The sequence below is a fragment of the Sinocyclocheilus anshuiensis genome, unplaced genomic scaffold (genome assembly GCF_001515605.1).
Source record: "Sinocyclocheilus anshuiensis isolate Anshui unplaced genomic scaffold, SAMN03320099.WGS_v1.1 scaffold988, whole genome shotgun sequence".
Classification (NCBI taxonomy): Eukaryota; Metazoa; Chordata; class Actinopteri; order Cypriniformes; family Cyprinidae; genus Sinocyclocheilus; species Sinocyclocheilus anshuiensis.
Window position 1 is genome coordinate 428,997 of NW_015548246.1, and position 15,117 is coordinate 444,113.

General features: G+C 37.3%; 1 protein-coding gene across 6 annotated transcripts in view; it reads right to left on the reverse strand.

The window, feature by feature from the left end:
• LOC107655276 (transcription factor Sox-2-like) overlaps window positions 1-15,117 on the reverse strand; it is a 61,063-nt gene that overhangs the window by 24,607 nt on the left and 21,339 nt on the right. For 3 of the 6 annotated variants that reach the window (XR_001630418.1, XR_001630416.1, XR_001630417.1), the window contains exon 2: window positions 11,519-11,720. Coding sequence is in view for 2 of the 6 variants with exons in the window: in XM_016442722.1 (XP_016298208.1) it covers window positions 7,408-8,355 (948 nt within the window). In the remaining 4 variants the exon portion in view is untranslated. Of the gene's footprint in view, window positions 1-6,094; window positions 6,205-6,759; window positions 8,776-11,518; window positions 11,721-15,117 lie in introns of those variants that run through there. The other 3 variants (XM_016442722.1, XM_016442723.1, XR_001630415.1) reach the window with 2 other exon arrangements.

A 15,117-nucleotide genomic window follows, 5' to 3' on the forward strand; every position in this document is an offset into this window, starting at 1 on the left:
AGAGCAAAGTGTTATATAAAATTAAAACAAAAACAGTGAATCAATTTTGATTATTGGATTATTTTGGATCATAATCATCATTTGGATTATTGGAATCATTTATTGTGCTATAACCAACATACAAGAAGCCATTTTATTATCGCTCTTGTCAGAGTAAAACAAACGCATCACATCCTATTCAAATATATATATATATATATTTTTTAAAACAGCATTTGGAAATAATTGTCAGGTCTTGTACGTTCACGTATATTCATAGTGCAAAGCAATTTTAGTTAGGATAGCTCATTTTGCTTGATGGTTACACCACTTGACATTTTTACATCCATTAAAATCACAATTGTTTTAGAACATCGTTTAAACCTCTTTTAACAATGTATTTGTCTTTTTTATAATCTCGGACAACCTTAATTGTCATTGACCAATATGCAGTATGCTGTGTTCCAGGCAACTCTGATCACGTGTATTCGTTTTATGATGTTCGAAATGAACGAAAGCATGCGCTAAAAAATAATAATATGCATAATTTGGAAGTGTCCTTTGGTCGCAGTGCTTTTGTTTGCTCCAAACGTGTGTCCTGTTTAAAGCATTACATTCCGTCACTTACAGGGAACGCTCGAGTAGCTCTTTGAGTCTGAATGAAAGAAGAAGAAAAAAACGTTATATTCCAGCAGGGTATCAGACGAGAGCACAGGGGCATTCAAAGATTTAGACCCACTAACCACACTTGAGAATTAACTAGACTCATGCAAGATAGGTATGGGGTGACCTAAAATCGAAGCGTCGATTTTTATTTGTTTTTTTTAGATCTGTATTGGCATCATATAGACACATTTGAGAGCTTTGGCTCATTCCATGCATATTAAGATTAAAACTAACAACCAATTAAAACGGAAAAATTAAGAATGCACTACGTCCAAAACGTCCTTTTCGATTTCTTCTTAACTTTATTTAAAACTAAACGGTGGGATCGCTATCAAATAGCTAATTCTATCAGCATTGAAATATAACGTTTAAAATTATGTGTTTTAGTGACAACGTTCAAACAATGAGATACTTAAATAATGTGTTCTTGATAAAACCCTAATTATGAATTCGAATCGAATGCGCAGCCTATTCGATTTAGCGGCTCGAATTAAAAGTGAAAGTCTTGGGAGTCCACGGCATGTAGATACCTTAAGGGCAGGAAGAGCCACAAAGATGTGAACATTTTGAGAAAATTAGTTGTCAACAAGCCCACGCGTTCCATTCAGATGACACGGGGGTGACCAGAGAAACATAATGGGCCGGTTGAGGGGCCCATTCAGCGTCCAGACAAACCCTTTCTTCTGAAAGCACACATACGGCTGGTTGATCCAAAACTGAGAAGAGAAATGAGCTCTGGGAATATTCCCAAAACATTTCCTTTCCTTGTCCAATCCATGATTTCGTCACTCCACTTCAGATCCTCAATATCTTCAGCTTCTTACAATTCTGTCAAAATCGAGGCTAACTTTGTCAACAAATACCAGATTTAAATAGTGTAGCTGACGATGAATATGATCTTTTTAAGTAGGATGACCCAGTTGCTTTTAGTGTCATTAATCAACATATATGCTACGTACAAGTGAAGCTTGAAATTGGCGGAATGAGGAGAACAATGCTCTGCTGTTTGTGAGGGTCAGCTAATGACAACCTCCCAACAGCCCCCAAACCTAATGCTGGGAAACCAGCAAAAAAAAATGATTTCACATGCTGAAGATCATCCATGCAAAAAGTGCGTCATAGATACACACATTCACCTGATGGCATTTCCTAGGAAATGGGAAACACAAGGTTATTGTGTTTGATGAGGACTGAATAAATACTTAAAGAAAGGCAGTTAATGTGTTTCCTTTCCACTTCCTTGCGGCGCTTAAAGTCGCTGTGCGATCCGCATATCATTTACATTAAAACATGACGGCAGTGCATTCTAAAATTTGAAATCAAGCGTTATTTTCGCTAGACAATTTTTTTTCTGAGCTTTGAAAATCTTTCCAAACCATTTTAACCAGAAGTAATTTCCCTTTTTTAAATTTAGCGTGTTGTATATAGCCTAATCGCTTTTGCGCTCCGAACAAAAACAATAAAGTAGTTCTAAATCGTGTAAATGTTTTAAATCCGAACGAACGAAAAGCGCTATTTAGAATTGTATAGCCTATGCGATTTTAATAAGACACGCATAAATGAATCAAAATTAGTAATTACTTTTTTATTTAAATATATTTTGAACAAACAATTTCCTCCATCTCAAAATGAGTGCAGTGTATAAAAATCCCCATCCCCCGTCTATCTCAGTCTATGAGACTCAGTGGTGCATTAAAAGCGCACTGGATCCGCATTGCTGTGACTGATCTGCTGAATAAAAGCAGAGATTGTTCCTCGCATGGGATGAAATACTCGCACCTCAGCTTTGCATATGGTCAAACTTGTTGCTCCGCATAATGATACAGGACAGAAACGCTGTGTTGCGGACTGACAGATGTGAGCTGCTTAAACATATTGATCTGTATTGTCCGATCCGTTATCGGCGATTAGAAAAGCGCACACGAATTAGTGAATTATAACAGCTCCGAATTGTTGAATTTTAATGTTTGTTGAGTCTCGCATATAGGTGACCAAGATAATAACAAATAAGAACAAGTGCCCAAATGCAAGCTTAATTGAGACACTGGTCATATAAAAACGTTTTAAAACTCTATTTGCACACTCTAAAGATCTGGCCTGCATTATTCTTTATATCTGTGGGATCCAATTCAGAGTTATTAATAAAAAGATGATGGTTTACACTGATGTCTAGAAAAAGGACCAGTTATCCACGGTTATCCTGCCATTAATCAGCTCAAATTTTGTAACAAAACAAATAGTGTACGTTTAAGACGCCATTAAAAATCATTTTCCGTGTTTGAAAAATGTAGCAAAGCAAAGCAGCTGATGTATAAACAAGCACCAGACAATACAAACAATTACATATATGAACATATAATTGCATGCAAACAATGAAAAAAGGTGTGTGCACATTACTAATATCTTTGTACAGTATGCTATAGGATAAAGAGTGTTCTTTCATGAACATTATTGAGAGAAAGCAAGTCTTACGTTGGCAAACAAGAAGGATCTTACTAAAAAGTAACTATGATGACAAGCAGTTGTCAGAATTTGGTTGAATTGGAGTTGAGTGCCAAAGCCTTCCACGGGATCTTGGGTAGAATTATGACAGACTGTACAGTGATAGTAAACAAGAGTTTTATTTTAATCCCTAAACAATAGACACGCGCGCACACACAAACAATAGCTATATGAAATACAACGATTTTAGTTATATCTTGGTTGCTGCAGAGTTGTTAAAATGCTTCGATTTAACATAATTTATTAAATCAACACGAACAAGCAATGGCGTCAAAAAAAAAAAAGAAGCCTACATTCACACTAGTCATATAATCGCACTTGTTGGACTCCAGAAAATAAATGCAATACATCAAACCAGAGGTAGCCTTTTGTCAGGCTCAGTTCGGGCCGGCCGAGGAGCGGGACTGATGTGGTGCTGGCTGACAGTGTGTGGTCTTATTGAGACCCCCATCCCCCTGTTTCCCTGCACCTGCACTGGGTCATTCACCCAATGAGAGACATCTCTGACAGTTCTCAATTCAGCCCATCTCACAATGCTCGGTCCCCCTCCATCACTGGCCCCCTCCCGCAAAAACCGCAACAAGAAACAACTTATTACTTTCTCCAAATAGTTTGCGCCTTTCTCCACCCATTTACTATCAGCGCCAGCAGACAGCAAATTACAAACACAAGGACACACACGCTACGCATTGATGTTCACTGTATAATTAGTTCATATATTACATTATATTCTTTATAGAATTAAAATTAGTATAACATGAAAAATAATCTTTAATAATAATTTGCGCACATGATGATAATAATAGGCCTCATAGAATTAATGACAACTTTTATGAAGATTAGGTGATGTTACATTTTAATAAAATCAATAAATGTTTAATAAGCTTATATGATAATGCAACATAACGGTAACCAATATATACAATACTATAACCACATTTATAATTTGTATTGTTCTAGTTATTAGGCAGTATAGTCGTTGTTTGTAGGTAAATTCTTTGACTGTTTCCATTGGTCAAACGCCCACATATCTATAATCCTCAATATCATAATGAAATTGGCATCGGCAAGACTTGTTTTGCCGAGCCACATTATTATGAATTGCATTTTGAAGGATGAGTTAGTTTGGCGCTCTTTGAGGCCTAAATGGAAAAACTCTTTCTAAGTAGGCTATTAAAAAGTCCATGTTACTGTCAACTGAGATGAAATCAGATTTCAGCCATAAACTCAGGCTGAAGATCTCATTTTATTCAGTTTCTTGTGGAAAGGTTCCTCTCCGGTGGGTTAAACACGAGAGTTTGGAGTAAAGTCCTCCAGTGCTTACCACCTGTTGCTCCACAGATATCTGCTGCTCTACAACATCAGTTTCCGCGGGTCAGGCCATCCCATATACATATATAAACGTGCAATTCAACAAAAACACGTCCCATTACTTTCTAATTCTAAACGAAAAAAGGTTTTTGTGCCGATTCTTTATACAACCATGCAACCCACATACATGGCAGCTAAATCAAGCTTCTCATGAACACCTCAAAAAAGTATTTTCATAAAAGACCTCAAAATGCTTAAAATCTGATGATTTCGGTAATGTCATTAATAATTCGTGTCATTCGAAGTCTTATATTAGGTATCAACTTAAGCCAAAAAACCGCAGCAGTTAATTACATCCCTCCCCCCAACGCGCCAAATGTTATTCAGTGCATGAGTGCATATGTCTAGTATCAAAAGTCTACGATACATTTTTTTTTGTAAATCAGTAGGCCTATTTTTCAGATGTCACTCTTAGGAAAATTACTAGATAGCGGCAGATTATGGTTCTGCAATAGCACAATCCTTCTGGCGTGAAATATAGCTAATTTGGGGGGTTACACAATAACTCTTTTTTGAAAGTCCAGGTGTAACGAACCTCAAACCTCAACCGAACGAACATTTCAGCAAACACTTTCTTTAGATAGCCTACTGCGCTATTAATATACTTCAACAAGGAACGCTCCGAAGATGCGTATTCAGTCCACTCACATCCAGACTTAAATTCCCACTTTATCAAACAGATTCGGCCATTACAACCAATTCCTCCGCTTGTATAAATAATGGATTCAAGCAGTGCTCCCTGACCCTTTGAGAGTCCGGCAGGGACAGGTTTGTTGGAATGAGCCCTCGTCAAATATTCATTTAGCGCTTAATGTGAGCTCTTCTCCCCCGAGACCCGCTGTAATAGATGCCTCAGCGCCTTGGCAAGAAACAGCACTAATCTACCACCACAGAGCAGCAAAATATTCCAACACACTTCAGCCTTTAAACTCCATACATCCACACACTTCACCTCCATAATCTTATCTTCAGCTTGATTTCAAGTGAGCGACACTGGCTGACAACAGTACGGAAAAACAGCAGCAGCATACGGCTCTAACTGTGTCCAGCACTAAACCAGTATTTTAATACATTAATGTTAATGTAAACGCAAAGCATGTGGGCCTGTGAAGTGCATAACGCTTAATATTTTACTGTTATTTGTTTTTCATTCTGCATAACACCAAATGTAATTTTCAGCGACTCGAGTGACTGACCCTGTCATACTGCAAGCGTTTTTTATTTTATTTAAAAACATAAAAAAATCAATATGTATCTAATGTATGTTAACATTTGAGAATATATTTTAAATATACAATATTATAAAATTATAAGCTATAATATCATGCGTATTATTTACAGGCTAAAATATAACGAGGTAAATGTTATTTATTATTTTATAATAATAGGCCTATTAGTTGCTATTAAATGACAGAAAATTTAAAACAGCTACTCTAAATATATCTATTTTTTTAAATGAATATTCAGCTTTAAAAAAATCTGCACGCACAGAAAAATAAAAATAAATAAATAAAAGAATGTGCATTAAATGCTTGCACTCATATAAAAATAGCTAATGAGAAGTTGAAGTGACTACCTTGACGTGCGTCTTCATTTCATTTGGGCCGTTTTATCTCCCCGAGCAGAGCAGAGATTTACAGGCAAGAAACTTACACGCTGTGGTGTCGCTCACAGTCCTCGTTTCCACTAAAAAATAGAAACGGTGTTAACTTAATGATTACTAAATTGAAATAACATCTAACATTTAATTTGTTTGAATCAAACACACTGTCATAATGCAGTTCTGCACATGCAGTTCCAATATACTTACTTTAGAAGAGCTGCACCCATGTTTCTGTGTGTCATCTTATTCCGACAAATTAATGCAATAATGCACTGTTTATGTAAAATTTGTGCTAAAATTGTGTTTGAGTTAGAGATTGTAAATGCATATTAACCCGTCAAAATGACAATTAATTTGGAATGTATAAATTGGATTATTAGAGAAGGAAACCAAACATCAGATTCATATAGCAACCCAAAATGTTAAAATAAAATCAAAACCAGAAACAATTTCAAATATCCAAATTTCAAAAATTTATTCATTTCAAACTGCATATTGAAAAAAAACTCAGATTGTAACTGTTATAATGATGTTATTAGTTAAAGTATATACATGGAGCGTTGGCAGCTGCGTACAGGCCACATTTTACAACTACGAAAAATGAAAGTTTTTAAAATAAAAACTTAAAATATCACAGAAAATGTACAGAAATTTACAAACCATGAGAAAATAAAGAACACAAACTTCATATACCTAACAGATGAGTGAGACCGAAAAGAATCAAATAAAATAACCTAACCTGCGAGAGTGCCTCTGTTTGTTCTCTCAGTTAGAGCTTAATAATAATAACAATAGCCTACTATAATAATAATAACGGTTTATTATTACTATGCACCTTCATTGAGAATTTTTTTTATCCCGTTCTTTCATTTTAGCGTTTGCAGAAGAATATTGAAGCATATACTGAAGTAAACATCAGTTGTGCCATCATTTTGCCTTTTATAAAAAATGTAACTTCCCGCTGTTTACAAACATTACATCTGGTTGTTATCATGTGTCTTTGATAAATACTGTACAAAAGTCGATTGCAATAATAAAACATTTGATTCAATCTCCCCCGTTTCAGCTTTCCAAATCTCATACACCTTCTGGAATAATAAAAAGAACAGAACAGAACAGAACAGAAAAGAAAAAAAGAACAACAGAACGAAAAACTGTGGAGTTCCTACCGTTCCATTTTTAAATAGAAAGCAAACGTTTGTGTTCTTTCCTTGAGCTCTATACAACTTTTCCCTCCCCAAAGTGTTCTGTACAAAAATAGTCCAAAGAAGTGTAGAAAAGTTCATTTACATATGCGATAAGGGAATCGTGCCGTTAATCGTCGTGCCGGGCACAGGTGCGCTCTGGTAGTGTTGGGACATGTGCAGTCTGCTCTGGGCACTCTGATCCTGGACCTCCGCCCCGGGCAGGTACATACTGATCATGTCCCGCAGGTCCCCCGTTTGACACTGTCCGGCGCGGGAGTGAGAGGACGACGTGACCACCGGCGGACTCGAGCTGGACTCAGACTTGACCACCGAGCCCATGGAGCCCAGCGTCATTCCCGGCGTGCTTTGCTGTGAATAGGACATGCTGTAGGTGGGCGATCCGTTCATGTAGGTCTGCGAGGTGGTCATGGAGTTGTACTGGAGCGCACTCATGTCGTAGCGGTGCATGGGCTGCATCTGCGCCGTGTTGTGCGCGTTCAGTCCCGGGTGCTGCGGGTAACCCAGCTGCTCCTGCATCATGCCGTAGCCTCCGTTGGTCCAGCCGTTCATGTGGGCATAACTGTCCATCCTCTGGTTGACCCCAGCGCCCAACCCGGCCCCTACACCCACACCGGCGCCCATGCCGTTGCCGCCCGGCGCCAGAAGTCCGCCCGGCAGGGTGTACTTGTCCTTCTTCATGAGGGTCTTGGTTTTCCTCCGGGGTCTGTATTTGTAATCCGGGTGTTCCTTCATGTGGAGAGCCCGAAGGCGCTTGGCTTCGTCGATGAACGGCCGCTTCTCGCTCTCGGACAGAAGTTTCCACTCGGCCCCGAGTCGCTTGCTTATTTCCGAATTGTGCATTTTGGGGTTCTCCTGTGCCATTTTCCTCCTCTGGCCCCGCGACCACACCATGAAGGCGTTCATGGGTCTCTTGACCCGGTCCGGGCTGTTTTTCTGGTTGTTTCCCGAAGAGTTGGTGTTCCCCGTGCCCCCCGTGTTCGGCTGAGGCGCCGGGGGTTTCAGCTCGGTTTCCATCATGCTATACATTTAAAGCGATTTTGTGAAAGTCTTCCCCACCAGAAGTAAATAGAAAAACACGCCAAAAGTCCAGAGTGGAGGCTGGCGAAGTTACCTTAGCAGTTCTGGTAACTTTGCTGAGGAGGTAAGCGCTCTTAGGTCCTGTTGTGCCCACAAACTTCTTTTCTTAGTCTTGAAGAATCAACACAAACTCGGTTTCCCTCCTCGCCAGAGCCCTTGTCAACTCCTGATACTTTTTGAACAAGTTAATAGACAACCATTCATAGAGCGACTGTCAGCGAATATAAATGGATTTGTCGCTGACCAATCAGAGCGCGTCTGCTCCCTCAGCCAAGACTGTGTGTCTCTTTGATTTGCATAAAGGGGCGGGGTTACGGGCGGTCAGCAGCGCAGCGCGAGCCACAGGCAGCACTTCTCCACCAATGAACACTGTGAGTGTGTATGCGTGTGTGTGTGTGTGTTAGCAGAGCAAGAACTTACTAAAGTGAGAATATTTCTCTCAAATGACTCTCTAATCAAACTAGGACATGTGATTTTAGGATTCTAAAATCGAACATTGGAATACATTTCTGTTTTCTGCTTTTGCTGTAGGCCTATCCAGCTTTTGGATTAGTCGCTTTGCTTTTTAAAGTTAACTTCTAATTTAACTGTGTGTTAAAATATCGAAAATAATTTTAAAACACATTTTTAGTAGCCTAACAGTTCATCATGTAATGTATTGTAGCATCACAAGCTTTTGTTTCAATATTTCTCGTGAATGAAACGTTTAGGCCTACGGAAGTGTGTTGAATACAAATGTAGCCTACAATTATATTTATTTATGTTATTCAAGTTATTCATTTCGCGCTTGTTATTTGTATCATTAGCATATGTTAACACATGTAATAAACAATGGCTCGTATGCGTACTACAACTTATTTTAAAAAGTATTATTTTATTTCTTATTTCTTGAAGCAATATCCAGAATGTGTGGCAGGATTTCTCTGTTTATGAACTACACTTCAACGGGCTCAAGTTGAATGTGAATTAGAAAATGAAGAGCCGTCAATCATCACAAATAGGTAGGTTTGTTTCGGCTCTTGTCATTACATCACTGTGAACAAAAGCAGCACAAAAGCTGACTACACTGACCATCTGAGATCTAAGGATTTGTGTTATTAGAATTCACTCCATGAAGACTGACAAGAGGGACAGGATTTATTCAGCACAGCCTTCTTCAAAATAACAGCCTTATAATCATGCAATTGAATGAAATCCAATTGTTAAAAACAAATAGGCTGTTATAAATCACGCAGTTCCATTTCTGGCAAGCAGATCTTTTCCTAAAGAGTTACGATTTAAAGTTGATCATTCTTCTGCAGAAGTTGACAATCAAGCGACGAGACGAAAGAAGTGGAACTAATATAGCCTACAAACAGGCTTAATGTCAGGAAAAACACGTCGGATCATTTTTGTTCTACAATGCACGAAAGCAGATCTTATTGTGTTTCAACAGCGTCCTCTTGTGGTGATATTAATATAAGAAAAGCCTGCTGCTTTAAAGTATTTCCCACCACATTTAGGCAGGGTCGCTTAATACATTTGTTTTATAGCTATATAAAACAAAATCATAAAGTGTTATAAATTGTTAACATAGCCTATACAAAATTAATTCTAAAATGCAAACAGAAAATAAGATATAAGGCTATTGCTTATTTTAAATATTTAGACTTTTTTTTTTTTTCAAGGATGCATGTCTGCATAAATAGTCTCATCGTCATTTTAAAGTTCTATTAAGCGCCTAACAACGTGCGCATTTGAACACGATGGCACTGCAGCATGCGCCATTCTAATGCAACTCTAAACTGCTCTCTCTCTATCTGCATGTGAGTGTGCCTTAATCTGCTTATGGAGATGTGTAGAACAGCGGGGAATCTCTAACATCCCAGAGCGGCTCCTGTTTTGGCTGAATTGTTAATTGTCGCAGTTCTAAATAATAGTTAGCAGCTTGTGAAAAAAAAAACAAGTTTCTTAATATTAAACTCAAAATACATGTTTTGACTAGGACTGGTGTTTTAGAAATAACGAATTGCCTGACAACTGAAAATGAATAAACATAAAAAACTAATAAATGATGATAAATATAAATAATACGTAAAAACAAACATGTAGGCTAAGTAAAATTAATCGCAACATTATGAGAACCGTTATTTGAAACCGTACAAAAATCGTTTGCATGTTTTTTCCTCGAAATTTCTCCCTAATAATACATATCTAAATTAAAGCATATGATCTAAATGAATAAACGAAAATAACTACAAATGTTTCATTCGTTAGTGTTTTTATGTGTGCGTTCGATATCTCACAACAAATTCAGTGCATGCCAACAAATATACACAGACACGAACACAACAATTGCATAAAACATTCTTTGAAGTGAGAGTTAGAATTATTCAAGCATTAAGCCCTAAAATTAGGAGCTACAAATTAGTAGGCATTAGAGGGGGAAGAGCGAGAAACAGAAACAGGAGAGAGAGAGAGTTTTCTCCACTAGGGGCCGCGCTGACTGCAGATCAAAATATGACAAATAACACTGCTTAATATATCAGCTTGATAACGGTATCCAGTTTATATAGGTGCTTATAAAATATTTCAGAAACAACGGCGGGCAAAATCAACAAAATTAAACATTAAAACAAACAAAAAAAATTTATTTTGCAATTCATCAGTAGCTACATAACCAGTTTGACCTCATTTGAAACCTGACATGACAGTTTATCACAATCATCTTTAGAATTAATTTAAGTATTGACTAAAAAAATCCAATGTCTCAATTTTGCAGATAACAAGCACACATTTGTGTGTTAATTGTACTTTATTATAACTTACGTTTTAAAGATTAAAAGCAATTAAAAACACTTGAAAATCAAACGTTTGTTCCCTCCCCCCCAAAGTTTTCCAGACAGCCGCGAACTGTCAACAAGTAGACATCTACTGTACACGTATAATATATAAAACAAGCAAACAAAAATAGCTTGAATAAATAACGCAGCTTCCTAAAAATGCATATTAATCAACCACCAATATTTTAAAATAACAAACATGCAACTCGTTATTTAAATCTCTAATTAATATCCTGTCCCAGCAGACAGACACGCACAGACGCCGAGCATCACACACCAGAGTTACTTACATTTAAGAGTTACTTAGTTCCGTCTGCCTCCCGGGAGGATCCTCACATGCGCGCCCGGCGAACAGGCGCTCTTCCCGGCTGCGCTCTCCTCCGGCGGCCGCTCTCATGATCCATCAGCGTCCACTCGCTCCGTGTGCCCGCTCAGAGTGCTCGCTGCGCGGCTGCTCTCACCCGCCTCAGTCCCTCTACAGCTCCACACCATCTGAAAAGGGGCCGATTGAAAAAGAAGAAGAATGCATCAAGAACAACAAAAGTCACTTATAGCAAGTCTACAATACCCCCCCACCAAACATAATGAGAAAGGAGAAAGCTTTATATTTTTTCACTGCGTATTCAAGAGATAATTTGAAGCCATTGTTTCTGGCACAGATGGCTCTTTTTAATACAATAACACTGAGAGCTCCACCAACAATAAAAAATCTAAAGCCTTCTCCTGAATAACAGTTTTTGTTCGCTCTTGTAAAGGGCCAACAAAAGCAGTCGTGAGGTAATGGGCTGGCTTTTTTCAAACGCAAAGAATGGCTATTTGATAAAGATTTTACTTCAGAAAATACACTGCCATGGCATGTATAGCCGGGGAGCATTCAGTGCTTCCATAAATGTATCACAACAACAGCAACAAGAAACCACTATATAAAATAAATTTGAATAAATATATAATAACAATCGTTGTTGTTGTTGTTGTTATTATTTCCTCTTCATAATCAAGTCATGGTATAATATAATGACAGTTGTAAAAACAATGACATAATCCATCAGTTTAGAAATGTTATGAATTTATTAAATCCCAATTACTGTTTTTCTACTAGGAGCTTGCATGTTTTTCTACTTGCATGTACTTAAATGCATTGCTGAATTTGCAATTGTCATGTCTAATTAATAAGCTTTGAAATATCTAACAAGAGAAGCTTAAATTGAAAATGATGCTTTAAAGCAAGGATCCCGGTCTGATTCGGTGTCGGTTTCACACTTTGGCTCTGGTTGGGTCAGCGCTCTTATGGGTTTTGACAGGGCACTGGGGTAGAAAGGAACAGGGGGAAGACAAAAGGCCTCCACGGGAAAAGTTGTTGGTTGGCGGCTGTGTGTTTGTCTATCTTTCTATAGGAATTATGGGCCGCCTCGTCTTCCCTATACCTCCGTAGTGACAGTAATCCACTGCACTGACTGTGGAGGCTTTGTCTACTCATACAACACGGTTCAGTGTTAATATCTACGGTGCTGCTACAAAAGAAAAGCAATAATAACTTCAATCAAAATACTACCCTGACTAATGAGCTTGCAAAGGTGCAGGCAAATAGAACAGATCGTGTGTAGGCCGTAATAATAATAATCATAAAACAACAAAACAAAAAGAACAGTGATAGTCGAACATCTAATGATTTGTCAAAAAGTAAATAATTTTACAGAAAAAACCCTCCTTTATTATTGTTAATAGGCTTAACAGATTGCTTTGCTGATCCTAATGCTACAATCAAAGTCAGAAGATGGGCTGATGCTTCAGCAGCCATTTAAACGATGACAAAACAAACGGCGGAAATGACAGAACTGCAGTCAGATCGGCTGTAGTTCACTTCTGCGTAGCAATTCGTCGAATACTAATGCGTTTCAGATGGAGTCGGCCTGCATCGCTGATGTATGAATGAATGGCCGTTCATTTCCATATGCATGAGAGTGGGTTCTCGTTGCTATTTTGTGGCCATTATGGTTACACAAGCCCAGCTTAATGGGAGGATGACACTTTAGACCCCTGTGCTCTTCCTTTTGGGCCCTGCTGAATCTGTAATCAAGGGGAAGCGTTTCAGGGTTCGAGACCTGTCAGTCACAGCCTGACTGAACCTCCGTGTGAACTTCTTCAAGGGCTGAATGAACAGAGCTCCAGTGGGACCAGACGACGAGACACTCCCCATGTGTTATTAATGTATCATAATAACATGCATGTTATTAAATTAGCTCAGTGTTGTGGCCATGTTACGTAAATTGCTTCATCTGAAAAGAAAACTGGAGTAGACCGCATTATTCCCATGTTCATGGAGGCATAAAAGTGATCATTCATTCGTAATGTTGTCTATACGTACAAATGTAAAAACAAACCCCCCCAAAAAAAACCCATGATATGAAAATGTCCAGGTTCCATTTCACCACAAAATCACATGATTTTTAAGCTTTATTTATTTATTTATTTATTTATTTATACATAAATACATACATACAGTACATGCATACATACTAAAAAACAGCATAAACAAATACTACCATGATGTATAAATACTATATTTTATAATATTATCTATAAATAATCTATAATACTTTATTTATTGTTTGTTTGTACAAAAAATTAAAATATGATATTTGAGAAATTGGAAATTGTGAAAATGCAATGAGAAATTCTTGAATTCATGCAAATCACAGTTAAAAAAACATAAATAATATAATCAAAATATAACTTTATAAAAATGCCTATAAAAACATATAACTTGAATTTACTTTTATTTGCTTTTTTGTCACATTTTCACCAATGTCTGTCTATGCATTACCGCCAACGCGTGCATTCTCGTTCAAACTCACGTGTCGGGACGATAAGATTGTCTGACGGGCGAGCGTAAAAGACGCTCGGGATAGTTGACAGAATTGTCGCATGTGTATCAGTATAATGTATCCATGCGTTACTTAAAGTGAAAGCAGACTAAAAGAAAACTTCTGTCAAAGAAAAAAAAATCTCACCGATTTTGACTGAACAGGATTAATCTATATTTAATCTATACAGTGAAGACTATGCAGTGTTATTTTACATTTGATTATTACATTTCTGTACCTGAAAATTTATATTAGATCTACCTGAAAAACCTGAAAAGCACTGTTTATTTAATTTGTGTTTTTGTTATATTGCATTTATTTTCCGCTATTGCTTGTAATTTGGTTATCTGTAAAAAACAAAGAAAAAGGTTTTTAGCACTGAGCCCATAGTAGCAACCAAAAAATATCAAATAAAGTTTTAACAGCTTTATTTTTTATTTTTTGTATTTTTTTTCTACATGAATGTATTTTTTTCTACAACTGGAGTACCTCGTTTGTGTTGTTTCCTAACGAGGATTTACATTATTTTACACATTGCATATTTTAGCACAGAAACCTGAAAGACTGTCTTGACTGTTGTCATATCTTAAGATTACTGATCTTGTGTGTGACTTAAATTTGTTTTTTCAATTATTTATTTTTCTTTATTATTTAAAAAAAAGTGTAGGCCTATTTTTTGTTGTGAATGTCCCAAATGAGGAACAGGATGTGGAAATTTAAGATAAATGTTCATGTTATATGTTTTGGTTGCATTTGTGAGTTAATAAAAATGTAGATGGTTGTTTAAAATGGGTATATAATGTAATAGTATTGATATATCGATCAATATTCTCCTGTATCGAATCGTATCGAAATCGTATCGTAGAATTTTTTGACGTATCTGCAAATATCGTATCGCTAGGTATGAGAATCTATATCGTATCGTATCGTGACGGACCATCCGATTTACACCCCTAATATATATATATATATATACAGTGGGTACGGAAAGTATTCAGACCCCCTTCAATTTTTCACTCTTTGTT